Below are 17,936 nucleotides of genomic sequence, written 5' to 3' on the forward strand. Positions count from 1 at the left end.
AATTTAACATTTTCTGTGGATCCGCCAAAACAACAATAACTAACAGCTATTCAAGGAAGACAAAAACAGTAGATAAATACACATGCTATGGGATGAGATTTTCCTGAAATGGTACTCACTAAAGGGTCGCACGGATTTTCTTCTATGCATTCACTTAAATTGGTGAAACTGATTATTGAGCTAATAGACTAGAATTGCATTATAGGCAACTAGGTCATGCATGTCATGCAAAAAAACATGAAATCAAGACCCAATATAATTATAGAAGGGGATCTTTTACAACTAAAAGGTTTCTTTTCTACAATGGGAAACTGGCAGCTACAGTCCCACATATTTTAAGCTGATAGATGTTTCCTCACTGCACTACCTGAGTGATGAGCAAAGTATTTTTGCCTGAGAAGTACATAAGGGTATCCAAAATATGATAGCAAATGTGCAGGCTTCGAGAAGGAAAGTATCTCATACCAAACTTGATTGTTCTCGTCCAATGCTATTGAAAAACGTTCTTCACCAGCCTGCTCAAACAATAGGTATCACTAACTGGTATATTAAAAAGTTATACATGCCGCAATATAAAGGAGAGTGATAGGTCTCAGATGTGAAGACAAACTTAAAACATCAAACAAGGAAAATAGGATACAAAATTATCATTTCTAATAAACATTGCAGTACGTTAGACGCAACCCATCCACCCTCCTCAATGTTAAAATTTTGCAATGGCTGGCTTAGCAGAATGTAATTGAAACAGAAACTTAAATCCTTAATGTTTATTTTGCAACTATATCTAGAGTGACATGAAGCTAGTGATATCATAACCAGAAAACCAAAACAGTTGAAAGGAATATCGCAACAGCAAACAATTGCAACAAGGAGAGTAAACTGACCAGCAAATGTCCTTGCAGAGTTCCGCTGCCAAAACTAAATGAAGCCACCCCTTTTTTCAAGTTCTTGTTCTCACTGACATAAACCACTTGTAGAGGCATCATTAGCCACGGGAAGACCTCCTTCACACAAACACAGAATTTACTCCCACTTTGAATTGGAGTTTTCGGATCAACAAACGACCAATTCAATCCAAAATGCCTGCAAAGTTGGTTCGGTGCATAATCAAAATTTTAACTTTTGAGGACCACTGATCGCATTTAGTGATCATACACATAAAGACAAGCGAATGATATTTCTTCAAGAATAACTAAACCTCCAATTTTGAAGAGTATCCTTTCCCTTCTCAAAAGTCTCGAGGCCTGAACCAACTAAAACACGAGCATAATTAACATAGAACCCATCCTTTCCAAGCTCCTTGTCTTGCTTAACTAGAGAAGCAGGTTTTTCAGTAGCTCCTCTGAATTTATTATCATAGTTAAAGGAACCAGACCTGTTACACAGGAAATGTTCAACAATGATTCCCACAATTAAACCAATTAAAAGGGAAATGCAATTTATGAGGTAGATTTTGAGACTCAAACAAATTTTTCTTTGACCGCAGTGTTTTCTAAATATGTAGATTTTATTTCAAAACAAATTAAAGATTCATGTCCGAATTTATTGTCAAAATTGAAAATTCACTCTCCAAATTCGAACCATGTCACATGAATTGATATAGAGGGAGTAGTCGATAACAAATAATGGAATATCCTTTACTTGTTAATACATGCTTTCTGCTCTTCGGGAGATGGACGCGTCCAGCTAAGAAATACCATCACTACTTAATGTGTAAATTTTCTGCTAAAGAAAAAACATACGAGCATCAAAAACATTGAAATAGGAATATAGAAATTATTTATCAATGAAATAAATAGGATAAGAGTATGATTGGCGAAAAAATTACCGGATAAGTTGAGACTCCACCACAGTGAGCTGATGAAGATGAGAGATTTGGAATTGGGTTTGTATTCTAATTAGGGACACTTTTCTTTTCTGATTTTTGCCATTTTAAATTTTAAAAGAAACGAAAATAGTAAAAATCAGATTTGGGTGGGACTGCGTCTGTGCGAGCAAAATTAGCTAAATAGCATTGGAAATTTATTTGGGTGTGTATTCGGTTTTTTTTCAGTTTGATCTTGCGTGATTTAGCTTCAGTTTTCAATGTTTAAAAAATGTTATTTAATTCGAGCCGAAATTAATTTATTTTGTTTGATTTTTTTTTTGGTTCATATTTTTTGATATTCGGTTGTATCACGTAAGATAATATATATTTGATATAATTAAATAGTTATATTTAAATGACGAAAAAGAATATTTCTTATAGAAAAAAATAGTAATGTCAGATCTCTTAAATATTTTTCCTAAATTTAATTAACATGATTGGAATAATGCACACTATTGATAAGATGATATCTATATATAATATAAAGATAGGCATATACAAAGTGATGAGACACATTTTTATGACCAGCATTGGTATTTACTTTTTTTCTTAATATTTTGCATTTTATCCTCTTATCTTAATTCTCTAAATATGCAAAAATTAGAAAAGTTACTATTATTGATTTCTCTTTCAGTTTTGCTTGAGCTTTCGGTTACAGCTCTCATATTTAGCCCTCCCCTATTTAATATATATTCTCACTTGAAGTTTCGGTTACAAGATGAATTTGTATTCTAATAATATGAAATAATTGACGTGAATAGTTATAACCCACACCACAAAAGAAATCATTGTGATAAATTTGATCTTTTGAGCTTCTTCTAATCAGGTAAATGCTCTTATCTGCTATGCAGGTATTAGTTCATGCTTTGACAAAAAAATTCCTTTGGGTCTCTCTGTTCATTATCCGAAATACTACTGAAGTAGATTTTCTTTTCTTTGTCAAAACTTTCAAAAAAAAAAGTATTTTTGAATATTTTTTAACTTGGAGCTTAAAACCTTATCAATATTTTGTTGCTTTAAATTTTGTTTTGTAGATGTCACCATATTTAATTAAGAAAGGTAGGAAGTTGTCATCCTATTTGGTATTTAAACCTTTTTCTTCTTTGATATATTATCAGTAATTTTTGTTGGTAATTTGGATCCAAGAGGTTTCCTGTTTGGTTAAACATGGAAAACGTTCTTTGGATCCTATTACTATTAGGAACATCTGGCTGAAACTCAAGGCACTCAAGCCAGCCCTAAAGCGTCTTAATGTCGAAGAATTTCGAGGTATACAAGTGAAAATTGTTAAAGCTAGACAGGAATTGGCTGAGGTGCAGGCTCAAATTGATACTCATGCAAGTGATATGCTGCTACATAAAGAGAAACAAGTTATGCTGAATTTGGAAAAATGGTCGCTACTTGAAGAAAGTGCACTCAAACAAAAATCAAGAGCCAAATGGGTACAACTTGGTGATGGGAATAACAAGTATTTTCATGCGGTCATCAAAGAGAGAACACAGCGAAAGCAGATTTGTGAACTTACTTCCCTTACAGGTATAAAAATTACTGAACCTGAAGCAATCAAATCTGAAATCCTCAACTTCTATAAATCATTAATGGGTGCATCCTCTCATACACTACCTGCTGTTGACAAAGAGATCATGAGAAAAGGGCTTGTACTCAACCATGCCCAACAAAAGCAACTATGTAGAGAGATTACGGAAGCTGAAATTATTGCGGGATTGTGGTCTATTGGTGATGATAAATCACCTGGTATTGATGGGTATAACTCGCTGTTCTTTAAAAAAGCATGGCCTGTAGTTAAGAATGACATTATTACTGCCACCAGAAATTTCTTCTCCACTGGGAAACTCTATCGAGCGATTAATTGCACATCTATCACGTTGGTCCCCAAAACACCAAAGCCTGCTACAGTTAAGGAATTTAGACCCATTGCTTGCTGCACCATTCTTTATAAGATTATTGGGAAAATTCTTGCTACTAGACTACAACCGCTTATGGCAGGGATTATTTGTGAAGCCCAGGCTGGATTTATCCCCGGAAGGAAAATATCTGATAACATCATCCTATCCCATGAACTTGTGCGAGCCTACACTAGAAAACATACTTCCTCTAGATGTGTCATTAAGATTGATCTACAGAAAGCACACGATTCTATCGAATGGATATACTTAGAACAAGTTCTTAAGGAGCTGAAATTTCCTACCAAGTTCCTGGGTTGGGTGATGGAGTGTGTGAGGACAGTCAATTATACGATCATGGTCAATGGGGAACCTACTGAACCGTTCGATGCTGCTAGAGGACTTCGACAAGGGGACCCACTGTCCCCTTATCTATTTTCCATAGCGATGGAGTATTTAAGCAGACTTCTGAATGCACTCAAGTACTGTAAAACTTTCAAATACCACCCCCGGTGCTCTAAGCTTGGAATCACCCACCTAAGCTTTGCTGACGATCTCTTGCTATTTTCTAAGGCTGATATGGCCTCAGTTACTGCACTTCAGCACTGTTTCAACACCTTTTCTCAGGCGTCAGGACTCCAAGCTAACCTAGGAAAGAGCTCTGTGTACTTTGGGGGTACTAATCAGACTGTGCAAGATGAGATACTAGCTATGCTTGGCTATTCATGTGGGGAACTTCCATTTAAATACCTCGGGGTTCCTTTATCCACCAAGAAGTTAACTATAGTGCAGTGGCTGCCACTGATTGAAAAGATAACAGCCAGGATCTCTACCTGGACAGCAAAAAAATTATCTTATGCTGGTAGAGTCCAATTGGTGCAAGCTGTAATCTTTGGAATTCAGGCCTATTGGGCCCAACTCTTTATCATCCCTAACAAGGTCTTAAAACTTATTGAATCATACTGCCGAAGCTATGTTTGGTCGGGAACAAATGTCATCACAAAAAGAGCCATTGTGGCATGGGAAAGGGTGTGTACTCCAAAGTCGGCAGGGGGATTGAATTTGATTAACCTTCAGCTATGGAACAAGGCTGCCATAGCCAAGACCTGCTGGGATTTGGAACACAAGGCAGATAAGCTATGGATAAGATGGATCCATGCTTTCTACATCAAAGGAAAGCAATTTCATGAGGTAAACATACCACAGCAGGCGTGCTGGATGGTGAGGAAAATATTGGAGGCTCGAGCATTAACTGCCCAGATCCAACGTAATGCCACTGCTGGGAAATCCCTTATCCGAACCATCTATTTGCAGCTGATTGGGTCACAACAAAGGCCATCTTGGAAATGCTTAATGTTCAACAATCCTGCTAGACCGAAAGCTATCTTTACTATGTGGTTGCAATTGCAAAACAAACTATTGACTTCTGATCGACTCCGTAGATGGGGAATGCAAGTGAAGGAGGAATGTGTCATGTGCGAGCAACATATAGAATCTAGGGACCACTTATACACAAAATGTGACTATGTACTAGCTATTTGGGACAAACTACTACACTGGTCACAAAATCAGTTTGGTCCTACTAACAATTGGGGACAGTACATAGACCAAGTCATACAGAAGGGGAAGGGAAAGTCAACAAATGCATGCATTTTCAGAATGATTTATGCTGAGTTTGTATACGCTGTTTGGCTAGAAAGGAACCAACGAGTTTTTGAACAAAGACGACGAGATTGGGAGCTGGTTGCAAGGGAAGTAGCGTACATATGCAGTGGACGCGCTGGACCTGGGACTGCAGTTGCTATTCATCAATTTATATTTTAAGTCTAGAAGGTATATCCTAGCATAAGTCCTTGTAGTTTTCTTCTACAGAAATAGCAAGTGAGTATAAACTTGCTATAGTTTTGTAAAGCTTACTGGTGATTAATAAAAACAAGTTAATTACCAAAAAAAATAAAAAAAATAATAGCTCCAATTTGCACTAGCAATATCAGAAAAAAAGGGGAATAAGACTTTATGGTGCATCAGAGTATACTAAACAATTGAGTATGTCTTTAACATTTGATTGTTATTTCAACAATTTTTATCCATGTAGTTTTAGTTGATTTTTTTTTATTATAGGTGCTCAAACTGAAAAAGGAGGATTCCTTAATTAACTAGATATTTCGAGTTCGAGCTTTGGGTATTTAAATAATTATTTAATGGACGTTATGCTGCGCGAATCTAATTTAGTTGAACCCTAATGCAAATACTGAAAAGGTTCTTGAGAAATTTTTTTCTTCTTTAAATATAATCTAATAGCGAAATATCATCCATCTAAGCTCTAATTTTACTAAGATATCTATATATATAATTGATTTTTTAAATTTATATAAATGCAATTATGCTTTCTCTATTCGCTAAATCATATAAAAAGTTCATTTTAACATTCCATTTGAATTTTCTATAACCTCTTGCTAGTTAATACATACTTGATGAGATAGTTGATACCCCTTCTAGGCCCTAGTCTCCTAAAAAGCATAAAGCAACATGCTGACAAGAATAAAGTTGCACGCATAATACGACAAAAATAATATCAATTCTATACACCAAGATTAATTATTAAATAAGTTGATTTTTTTATTGTGTTTTAAAAAAAAAACTAAAACCAAAAATCAAAAACTTAATCCAAATCAAACCAAAGCCAAAAAAGAAACTAAAATATCAAATCAAATAAAAATTTCAGTTCAGTTAAATATTTCGATTTAATCTGAATAAATGCATCCTTTTTTTGTGCTAAGATAAAAACAAGCATCACATACCTTTCCAAGAAAAACAATAAAGTAGAAACAAGACCACACATGAGAGGCTCCAATTTCCTTTAATTTAAAACACTAAGTTCAATTTGAGAAAGTTGAAATGACTGATATCTTTAGCGCAATAAGGAAAAATGGCATGTAAATAATTTATTACAAAATTATATGTTGCAAAATCACAACATGAGAATTAATTGATGAAGAAATAAAGGGAAAATAAATCTTGAAAGTAAAAAATAGAATCGTGCTATGTTTGGCTTTTTATAATGTTTATGCTCTCTATAGAAATGATCAAATCCAACATTTGATGGTGATGTAGGACTAAAGGAATATGATGTGTCTCACAAGACAAACCTCATGTGCACTGATGCAGCCTAATTACGCATATGCGTAGAACTTTAGCCTGTTAGCCCTCTTCCTTTTGCAAATGTGGGACCATTGCTCGAAAAAGAAATCTGCGACTTAAATAGCACAAAAAAAAAAATTGAACCAAAGTATTACAAAAAAAAAAAACACATAAATAGTATTCACGCACGAAATTCGTGCGTGAATGTAATGATGTCATTATCCTTTTCTTTTTCTTCTGTGTAGTACACTTCTACATATAATAATAAGTGATCCATAGGTTATGCATACATCCATTCTTCTTCATTATGCATTTTTATTACACCTTTTTTATTTAGACACTTAAGTATAATTTAATAAGTATTTTTTTATTTTTTGGAGATTGAATAAGCATCTTAACTATAGTTAAAAAGCTAAATTATTGAGAAGTACTTTTAACTTTTGTTATTAAAAAAAGAAGAAGCTATCTCTCCACAATGTTTGGTATTATATCATTAATTACATTTTCTAATTGGCTAGATTATTGAGAAGTACTTTTAACTTTTATTATTAAAAAAAAAAAAAACTCGGGCGGGCGTTAGGATGGGCTGAAAGATTTTTTTTTTTTTGTATTTAATTTTGTATATGATTGTAGTACGGTCTCAACATTCTAAATTCGAATCTACTTTCACCCACCCAAAATATATGATTTATATGATTGGAATTTTAAATAGCAATAAATATTTTAGAGTAACCATATTTTATCTCATGTTTTTTTTCAAAATCCTTTAAAAATCATACATTACGTATTAAATGAGTTAGAGCCCGTGTGGATTGACTTATAAGTTGCTTATAAGTTGGATATGTGGCAACCTTGCATATATGTGTTTTGTTATGTAGTTAATGATATAATACCAAACATTGTGGAGAGATAGCTTCTTCCTTTTTTAATAACAAAAGTTAAAAGTACTTCTCAATAATTTAGCCTTTTAACTATAGTTAAGATGCTTATTCAATCCCCAAAAAATAAAAAGATACTTGTTAAATTAAAACTTAAGTGTCTAAATAAAAAAGATGTAATAAAAATGCATAATGAAGAAGAATGGATGTATGCATAACCTATGGATCACTTATTATTATATGTAGAAGTGTACTACACAGAAGAAAAAGGAAAGGATAATGGCATCATTACATTCACGCACGAATTTCGTGCGTGAAAAGCCCAAAGTGCATTTTTTGCAGTTTAGTCCTTTCACGCACGAATTTCATGTGTGAATACTATTTATGTATTTTTTTTTTCTGTACTACTTTGGTTCAACTTTTCTTTTTTTGTGCTACTTAAGTCGCGGATTCTCGAAAAAGGGATTAAAAGAGGTGTTCTTCGTTGGTAGTTAAGTTCCCTCTATAAGGAAATTAGGTAGCTTGACGTGTGAAGGGACTTTTCACAGAAAAAGTATAGTTGAGCTGTGTGCTCCAAAGGTTTTATGTCTCTATTCCACTTTTATCTCAAGTCTCAACTAATAGTACTTTAGTAATTAAAAGCATTTGTGCCATGACCTAGTTTTCTGTTATTGCAGTCCATAAATAAACCACTCATTTAACTTGCAATTTTGCAAATCAGGTATACTTTTCCTGAAGATGAATGAGAAAAGGACCAAGAAGCTGTATTCTTGGGCTGATCTTCCTGAAGAACTACTTGTTAAGATCAGCAAGTACCTCAAATACTCATATCAAGTTGGTCACTTCCGTGTTGTTTGTACCTCTTGGAGAGCCGCAGCCCCACGTCCTCCTGATAAAAGCCTCTTCATTGTCCCTAAATATAATCCCAGTAAGAAGTCTCATAGGACTGGTAAATACATGAGAAGATTCGTTTTCCGGCTTGATCTTCAAGAATTTCCACCTTCATCATCATCTTCATCACCTACCAGCTATTTGATAGCCGTGGGGGAACAACTCCGCGGAGACGGCCAAAGCCAACTCCGCCTCTTGAACCCGGTCACTGCAAGTCCTATTCCTATATCCTCAAACTTGTTTCCTAGAGAGATTAATTTGAACAAATTTCGCGTCTCTATACTGCATAAATCATCCTTGATTTTGGGTGCAGATACAACACCTCATCGTACTTCTAAAGTTGTTTATCTTAACGCTGGCCACCGATTCTCTGGGGGACGTATACGGAAAGCAACTGCCACTCTTTGGGGTCGAAAATTGTATTTACTTGCAGGTAATAGAAGAAAGAAAGTTATATTAAATGATTTGATGGGTCTTCGTCTGAGAGACCAAAACCTGAACAAGTCTGCTTATCATGATGTGGTGAACTACAAGAATAAATTTTTCGCTATAGATCAACACGGGCGAGGGGTTATGGTGGATTCTTCTTTGAAAGTGAGGCTAGTTACAAATCCTCTGTTTCTCCCAAACGGGAATGGTTACTTTAGGAACCACAAGTCATACTTGGTGAAATCATCAAGGGATGCAGATCTATTTCTAGTGGACAGGTACTTAGATAAATCATCGGAGCAAACAAATTACGCCGAACAACATGGTGCAACCTCTGATGATGATACAAACAAACCAACGACAGTCAGATTCAGAGTGTATAAGCTTGAGGAAGAGGAGAAATGTTGGAAGGAGGTTACAACCTTGAATGACCAAGTCATATTTGTGGGAGATAAAGCATCTTTTTGGTCCTATTGTGTGTCTGCTAAAGATTTTCCAGGGTGTAAAGGAAATTTGATTTTCTTCAGGAAAGAGGAGGATGGAGTTCGTCGTTACTTTTGGGACGCGCCAAAACATAAAAAGGATTACTCACTTAGTGGATTTCACATGACTGATTTTTTCTGGCCACCCCGTAGCTGACTCAGCTAAGATCTTCTTCTCTCCAATGCCATGGTTAAATGCTAATCCTTCATCCATTTTGTATATGTTGGATTGAATCTTGAAGAGTGAAAAAGTCATTCTAGTTGAACCGAATACTTACTACATTTTCAATAGTTTCATAATTACTCTGAGGTCTAATGGGGAAAAGTATATGAACTGTTGAGTTTGTGATTAGTTTTGAACCAGTTTAAGTTAGCCTGAAGCATCGAGTTGCTACATTATAGAAGTGTAATTTTCTCAACATATCTCCTCTTCCCGTTTGCCATTTTCACCACTGGCCTTCCGAAGGGGCGTAGGTAAAAGCCTAAATACTGGTTTGGTCGAACCCAGTACATTTGTGTTAATAAGTTCATTAAATACATACATACATTAGATTTATAACCTAGTTAGTAGCACTTGAAGTCGTCATTATAAAATATAAAACTAAGTTAAACAAGAACAAGCTTAGGGCCTAGCTAACCTATAAAAATAGGTATGTTTTTAGCTCCTCTGCATCTGCTCTCATATTTAAAGGAACCAGATCTGTCACAAACAAAAATGAAAATAGTGAATTCCACAACGGGGCATGCACAAACTGCAAAGTATGTAATTAACTTGCATTTCAAAGGCATTTGTGGTTTAACGAAACCACATACTTTCTGGTTAAGTTTTCTTGAAACTGAATTGATACCCTTCCCTCAGAAAGAAGATCAGATGGGATGGGACAAAAATGCAGAGTTTGAATGGACTTTCACAGAAACACTAGTGTTGAGCTGCACGCTCTGAAAGTTTTATGTCTCTATTCCTTTTTTACACAAGAGTTTGTGCTTTAATGCCACAGAACAAGTGTTCATCAAAAAAAGCATGCCGTATACCTAATCCAACTCCATTAATTCTTTTACTTCTCACCAAACTTAATACTAGTGTTTACATGCATGTTTAACATTTGGAGACTATCTAATGCTACAGTTTAACACATTCACATGTTTCCCTCTTACCTTGTGAAAGATTTCAGAACAAATTCTCTGCAGAAATTTAACATTTGGAGACCATCTAATGGTACGGTTAAAACGCATAAGCATTGTTCTTTACTGCCTCTAGATTCTTGTCTTCTTGTTCTTGATCATCACCTATAGTTTTATTATTGGTTATGAAGAAGAAAAAGATCACGGTCTCAAGTAGTTGAGTCCTTTTTCTGCCTTCAATCAATAAATGAGGTGTATTCCTCAGAGGAAAGAAGATGGGCATGCCGTTAGAGATCCAATAGCATACTATTTTAATACACAATGATGCTGGAAATTAAAGATAAACGCACAACGATGCTGGAAATTAAAGATAAACGCACAATGATGCAGGAAATAAAAGATAAAGCAAGGAGAAACCAAAGAAGAAGAACCAATTTTAATGGAGAATTATACTTTCAAATTAAACCAAAGCACAAATTAGAGAATAGGATTTCTAACTATTATAATACCCAGACTGAAATACTAAGCTAGATTGTTAAACTCACAAATAACAGCACTCTTGGATATATATGACTATCACTTAATTATGGTTAACTAATACTATATATTTTTCACTTAATTAAGTCACTAGTATACTGCATTAATTTTAGGCGAGTAAGTATTTACCGAGTACCCTTTAGCCCTCTTCATTTTCCAAATGTGGGACCAAAGCTGAAATATAGGCGTAAAAGAAATGTTCCTCCTTGATACTGTAGTTCTTGAGATATAATGTGTTTGGTATTAGGTTCCCTCTATAAGGAAATTAGGTAGCTTACATTTAAGAAGTGTGAAGGGACTTTCTGTCACGACCCAACCCCGTAGGTCGTGACTAGTGTCCGATCTGGGCACCCGAACCCATCTATCAAATATTATCTCAAATTCTATCAACTCATTCTAGTATATGGCGGAAGCCGACAAGGCTTTATTTCAAATTTAGGTAATTTCCAGAAAAATTTCGGCAGAGTTTCCTTTGTTTTACGGACTATCCAATATACCCTGCACGCAGAAAATACCAACAAAAGCCACACAGGGCTAACCAAGCAATATATAAACATATGCGGACCGGCCGCCTCGGCGTATGGGATCGCCCAAACGACATGTACATACATCCATACAGAAAGACCCTAACCCACAAACATGTTCATGGACCTCTAAACAGACCGACAGAAGCATATGACGGGACAGGGCCCCGCCGTACCCATGAACGAATATATACAAATGCACTAATAAAACAAATATATATACCAAAAGTATAAGCTCCGGAAAGAGACGAGCACTCCGAATAGCAGAAAGGGTGTCCTAAACAGGTGGATCACCAGGCTGTGCGTCCGTACCTGCGGGCATGAAACGCAGCCCCCGGAGAAGGGGGTCAGTACGAAATATGTACTGAGTATGCAAAGCAGAAGGTACAGAAATAAATCTGAACAATAATCGAATCAGATATATAGAAAATAATACATATAAAAAAAATATCAAAATGTTTATTTCCAAAGTATAAATTATGCATAGGGCACAGGAAAATGTGGTCGCCCGCCTGTCGATGGCGCCACAACACAGCATAACACCAGAAAGTTTCAAATCTCCGAATCCCCGTCACACATCACAACACAGCATAACGCCAAACACAGCATAACGCCAAACATAAGTGGGACCCGGCCCTCGAGCGAGGAGCACGGTGAACCATAATCACAGCATAACACCGGAATGTATCACAAAGCGCACGACAACAGAACCAGCCCGGGAACCGGTGAACGATATCACAGTAGGCACGAGCGGAGTAGTGAGGAATCATATGCATAAAATCATTATTATAAATCTGAAGGATAAGTAAAATAGTCATATTCGAAATCGGAATAATAATTATCACTTTTTGTGTCAAAGTTATCGAATTTCAAAAAGGGCGTCGCGGGACCCACGGACGAGTATAGACCCGAACTGAGCCCGCCTATGAAAAACATACTCATTTTATATCATACAAACTCCTACGAAAATTTCAATGCAATCCGAGCTTTTCTGAGGAAATTATGGGCGTTTGAAGTTTTGGAATCGCTAAAGAATGAACTTTAAAACAAAAATCAGCTTTCATGTAATCTTTACAAATTATGGATTCCAAGAACATAAGGATCAATGTTTTGCCATGACAAGGCAAGGATGCCAAAGAACAAATGCGATTCATAAACATGCTCGGATTGTGAGAATAGAGTTTCCTCGAGGCTTATATCATAGCCTATTTAAACTAAGGCATGCCGAAGAAGGAAGATTACTTTACATACCTCAAACGCTCTCCAATACGATCCAAACTCAAGCTAAATCCAATCTATGATTCGGGCTGCCCACGACCTATAAACAAGCCATAAAATGCCAAACATTAGCTAAAGACTTTTTGGGCATTAAATTCCAATTTCGCCCTTAATTCTACAGAAATTCGGGCAGCATTTCCCCTGTAAATAGGCTACCCCGAGAATTTAACTCGCTCAAAATCAACAACAACAACCACAATAACCAACCTAGTAACATTGACAACCAATCCGAAAAGCAAAATAATAATGGTAGCTCTCTTTTACGCCATTCGACAACTTCCCAATTATTCAATTCCATGGCTTACTTTAAAGCCACAATATCGACGCTTATACGCTCACATACTAACCCGAACCCATACCAAAAACATTTCAAGACATTCTAAGCAATTTATACAATTTTTCCAACAATCCATAAATTTTCCCAAGCTACCCAAAACAGCCCCTAACCGAGACAGCCCCCCTAACTTTTTCTTCATTTCCAAATCATGGTTCGTATCTACAATTTACATTCTAACAATGCTATTTTCATCAATACACAATTTACATTAAATGTACAACAACTTCCAAATCAGTCCGCAATATTTACAACATCAATTTGAGTCAATAAACTTTCATTTCCAACATAGAATTCATGGCGACGACGGCTAAACAATAAGCGATACTAATTCAATTCTTGGCACATAAGGTGACCCATTGTCGGCTAACACTACACATATACATATATGGATGATTCTCAATTGTTCTTCACCTTACAATGATCATAATCAACTAACTAGGCATTAATTCATAATTTCAATCACAACACAACAACACCCATTTACACGGCTCAAGCTCCACATACACAACTCACCTCCAACATTTCATATTTCATGATTTTCCTCCATTATAACATACTACAAGATACAAACAACCTTTATAACACAAAAGCAAGATCAACTCTTACCTATCCTCTTCAATTCCACAAAATGCTAGGGTTTCCAATGGATGAAAAATAATGGGTTGATCGCTCCAACGATGCTTCCACGCTACTTAGAGACCTCAATATAGTGGGTTTACATCAATGGAATAATTTTAGAGGAGCTAAAAAGAGGGGATGATTTTTGGCCTTCTTGTCCGTGAGCTTCAATGGAGGGAGCTTCTTTCTCTTTTTTTTTTTTTTTTTTTGTTCAAGTGGAGAATGAAGTAAATGAATTGTGGTCATCTTTTTATCACTTAATGAATTGCACAATTGTCCCTTGGCCCACATTAAAGAGTTGTTCCACTCAAAAGATGACACAAAGTTGTGTGGGCACCACATGGAATTTGTGGATGACTTTCCACTTCAAATTTTATCACCTTTGGTCCCAAATTTTCCTAATTGTTCCATACCAATAAATTCATGCACAACTTATATCTCAAAATAAAATCGAAGGTTAAGAATCCCGACTTTGTATCCCGAAAAAATTTTGTCCTTAGCTTATCATAAATAAATCTGGATTATTCCACTGTACAAAAATACGGGTTCTAACACTTTCACAGAAGAAGTATAGTTGAGCTGTGTGCTCCGAAAGTCTGATGTCTCTATTCCATTTTAATCTCTATTAACAGCTGGCTACAGCTTGGTGCTTTAGTAATTCATGGACTGAACTGCGAGTTTAAAACCATAAGCCATCACCTAGTTTTATGATATATATATATATGCATCTCCATTATAAACAACTCTTCAAGCTCATTTAACTTGCAATCACCTATACTTTTCCTGAAGATGAATGAGAAAAAGACAAAGAAGTTGTATTCTTGGCCCATATGGGCTGATCTTCCTGAAGAACTACTTGTTAAGATCTGCGAGTGCCTAAACTACTCATTTCAAGTTGGTCATTTTCGTGCTGTTTGTACCGCTTGGAGATCCGCAGTTCCACGTCCGCCTCATAAAAGACTATTCGTTGTCCCTAAATACTACCGTAAGAAGCCTCGTATTCTCGCTAGTAAATACATGAGAAGATTCATTTGCCGGCTTGATCTTCAAGAACTTCCACCTTCCTCATCATCACCCACCAGTTATTTGATAGCCGTGGCGGAAGAATATTGTGGAGACGGCCAAAGCCAACTCCGCCTCTTGAACCCAATCACTGGAAGTCCTATTCCTATATCCTCATTTCCGAGAGAGATTAATTTGAACAAACTTCGCGTCTCTGTACTGCATAATTCTTCCTTGATTTTGCGTGCAGATACAACTCCTCATCGTACTTGTAAAGTTGTTTATCTTTATACTCTCCAGCGATCCTCTAGCAGGAGACCAACTGCTTTTCTTAGGAAGAGTGGAGCATTGTCTTTATTTACAAGTAATACAGGAAGGGAAGTTGTCTTAAATGATTTAACGGATCGTCTTCTTAGAGACCAAAACCTGAACAAGCCTGTTTATCATGATGTGGTGAACTACAAGGGGAAATGGTTCGCTATTGATCAATACGGGCGAGGGGTTATGGTGGATTCTTGTTTGAACGTGAGTCTAGTTACAAATCCTCTGTTTCTCCAAAACAGTAATGATTTCTCTTGTAACCACAAGTCATACTTGGTAAAATCATCACGGAATGCAGATCTAATTCTAGTAGACCGATACTTGGATAAATCATGGGAGCAAACAAATTATGACGAACAACATGCTGCAGCCTCTGATGATGATACAAAGGAACCAGTTTATGACATGGCAGTTAGATTCAGAGTGTATAAACTTGAGGAAGAGAAGCAATGTTGGAAGGAGGTTACAAGCCTGAACGACCAAGTCATATTTGTAGGAGACGAGGAATCTTTTTGGTCCTACTGTGTCTCTGCTAAAGATTTTCCAGGGAGTAGAGGAAATTTGATTTTCTTCACAGATCCATTCAGGAAAGCTGAGGATGGAGATCTTCATGATTTTTGGGATGCGCTAAAACATGAAAAAGATTACTCACTTGGCGGATTTCGCATGGAGAATGCATTTCTTGGGCCAATGGCATGTTTCCCAGGTTACACTGATTTTTTCTGGCCACCCCCTAGCTGGCTCAGCTGAGATCTTCTCTCCAATGCCATGATTAGATACTACTCATTGATCCATTATATGTGATTAATTGAATCTTAAAAAGTGAGAAATATTTTGTATGTGCAGAGCACTGGTTCTTCAGTAAATTCTAGACAAAAGTTATTCTAGTTGAATTGAACATTCACTACATTTTCATTAGTTTCATAATTAGCTCTGAGGTCTAATGTGGCAAAGTATATGTACTGTTGAATTTGTAATTAGTTTTGAACCAATTTAAGTTATAGTCTGGAGCGTTGAGTTGTTAGTTGATAGTTGCTACATTATAGAAGTGTGATCTTCTCAGCAAGTCTCCTCTTCCCGTTTGCCATTTTGACCATCGGCCTTACGAAGGGCCCTAGGTAGAAGTCCAAATACAGGTTCGAACCCAATAACACTTATTTAACCAGTAAATTTGTGATAATAAGTTCATTAAATATGTACATATATTAAATTTGGAGCTCAGTCATTAGAAATTGTCGTCGTTCTAAAATTAGAAATCATATAATTGAAATTCTGGCTTCGTCCCCATGCCCAAAAGAAAGTTAAACAAGGAAAAAAGGCTAGGACCTAGCTGACCTATTAGCTCCTCTGCATCTGCTCTCATATTTAAAGGAACCAGACCTGTGACAAACAAAAATGAAAACAGTGAATTCCACAATGGAGCATGTACAAACTGCGAAGTGTGTAATTAACTTGCATTTCAAAGGCATTTGTGGTTGGCGAAACCACTTACTTTCTGGTTAAGTTTTCTTGAAACTGAACTGATACCCTTCCTTCAGAAAGAAAATCAGATGGGATGGGACAAAATGCAGAGTATGAATGGACTTTCACAGAAACACTAGTGTTGAGCTGCACACTCTGAAAGTTTCATGTTTCTTTTCCTTTTTTATACAAGGTTTTGTACGTTAATGCCCCAGAACAAATGCGCATCAAAATAGCATGCCATTATACCTAATCCAACTCCATTATTTCTTTTACTTCTCACAAAACTTGTTAGTGTTCACATGTTTCTCTCTTACCCTGTGAAAGATTTCTGAACAAATTCTCTGCATAATTAACATTTGTTTCGGACCTGTTTGGCTATGAATATTATTCACTTTTTTCTCGAAATTTTTTTCACTTTTTTTGAAAACTAGTGTTTGGTCACGAAATTGTAAATGAATTTGGAAAACAACCAAAACTATGTTTTCACTATTTTCACTTTCTGATCACTGCTTTTGTTTTTCCTTTTTCAAATTTTACCCTAAAATTTTTTATTCTTATAAATTTAACTCCGTTTATTTTAGTATTGGTAGTGTTTACAACTATTTATTTTAGTTCTTGTTGGATTTTGATAATGAAAAACAGGACGTTGTGTTGACACCCAATTTTGTCCCTCTTTTATTTAATTTACTCGGGTTTCTGAATTTACTAACGAGCTAAATACTTTATTTTTCACGATATTTTATTGCTACTACTATTAATATCACTACTTTTATTTTCAACATTATGAGCATTACTTTATCATAATTTTAAACAGTTAGTCATCGTTTCGTTTTCAGGTTCGGATTCGTTAAATTAATTACTAGACAACACTTTCTAAAATCCTTATTTTTCTACATATTAATTATCTTTACATAGTATATATTGTACTAGTACTTAAATTAGATGCCCAAAAAATAATTAAATAGAGGAGGAAAGACCAACAATTTTCAGCCAAATTAATGACCCGAAATACAAATACAATATTATTTCCCTACCCAAATAAACAACCCACATTTTTAACCCACATTTTCAGCCCAAATTATAGCCCACAACGCCCAGCCCAATCCCATTTTTTTACCCGACCCAGTCCGGCCCAATCCCC

At 35.9% G+C, this 17,936-nt stretch overlaps 3 protein-coding genes across 3 annotated transcripts; 2 read left to right on the top strand and 1 right to left on the bottom strand.

Annotated features, from left to right (window-relative positions):
* Positions 1-238: 238 nt before the first annotated feature.
* Positions 239-1,986, bottom strand: LOC132623733 (UPF0548 protein At2g17695). The gene is made up of 5 exons (XM_060338535.1): positions 1,829-1,986; positions 1,642-1,722; positions 1,199-1,375; positions 885-1,083; positions 239-515 (listed from the first exon to the last, which is right to left on the bottom strand). Exons 2-5 carry the CDS (start codon positions 1,698-1,700, stop codon positions 336-338), a joined length of 615 nt encoding a protein of 204 aa, XP_060194518.1. The 5' UTR covers positions 1,701-1,722; positions 1,829-1,986; the 3' UTR covers positions 239-335.
* Positions 1,987-8,323: 6,337 nt separating this feature from the next.
* LOC132623773 (F-box protein SKIP23-like) lies at positions 8,324-9,865 on the top strand. The gene has a single exon (XM_060338580.1). It carries the CDS (start codon positions 8,529-8,531, stop codon positions 9,747-9,749), a length of 1,221 nt encoding a protein of 406 aa, XP_060194563.1. The 5' UTR covers positions 8,324-8,528; the 3' UTR covers positions 9,750-9,865.
* Positions 9,866-13,134: 3,269 nt separating this feature from the next.
* On the top strand, positions 13,135-16,317 carry LOC132622906 (F-box protein SKIP23-like). Its single transcript, XM_060337587.1, has one exon. It carries the CDS (start codon positions 14,798-14,800, stop codon positions 16,079-16,081), a length of 1,284 nt encoding a protein of 427 aa, XP_060193570.1. The 5' UTR covers positions 13,135-14,797; the 3' UTR covers positions 16,082-16,317.
* The last annotated feature ends 1,619 nt before the right edge of the window (positions 16,318-17,936 follow it).

Source organism: Lycium barbarum, chromosome 12, assembly GCF_019175385.1.
Source record: "Lycium barbarum isolate Lr01 chromosome 12, ASM1917538v2, whole genome shotgun sequence".
Lineage (NCBI taxonomy): Eukaryota > Viridiplantae > Streptophyta > Magnoliopsida > Solanales > Solanaceae > Lycium > Lycium barbarum.

Bases quoted from the DNA above. Each gene is read 5' to 3' on its own strand.
- LOC132622906 (XM_060337587.1), top strand. From the start codon at position 14,798: ATGAATGAGAAAAAGACAAAGAAGTTGTATTCTTGGCCCATATGGGCT.
- LOC132623733 (XM_060338535.1), bottom strand. From the start codon at position 1,700: ATGGTATTTCTTAGCTGGACGCGTCCATCTCCCGAAGAGCAGAAAGCA. The intron at 1,376-1,641 runs GTAAAGGATATT...CCTGTGTAACAG, and splicing joins CAGAAAGCATGTATTAACAA to GTCTGGTTCCTTTAACTATG. The intron at 516-884 runs GTCAGTTTACTC...TTGTTTGAGCAG, and splicing joins CTCTGCAAGGACATTTGCTG to GCTGGTGAAGAACGTTTTTC.
- LOC132623773 (XM_060338580.1), top strand. From the start codon at position 8,529: ATGAATGAGAAAAGGACCAAGAAGCTGTATTCTTGGGCTGATCTTCCT.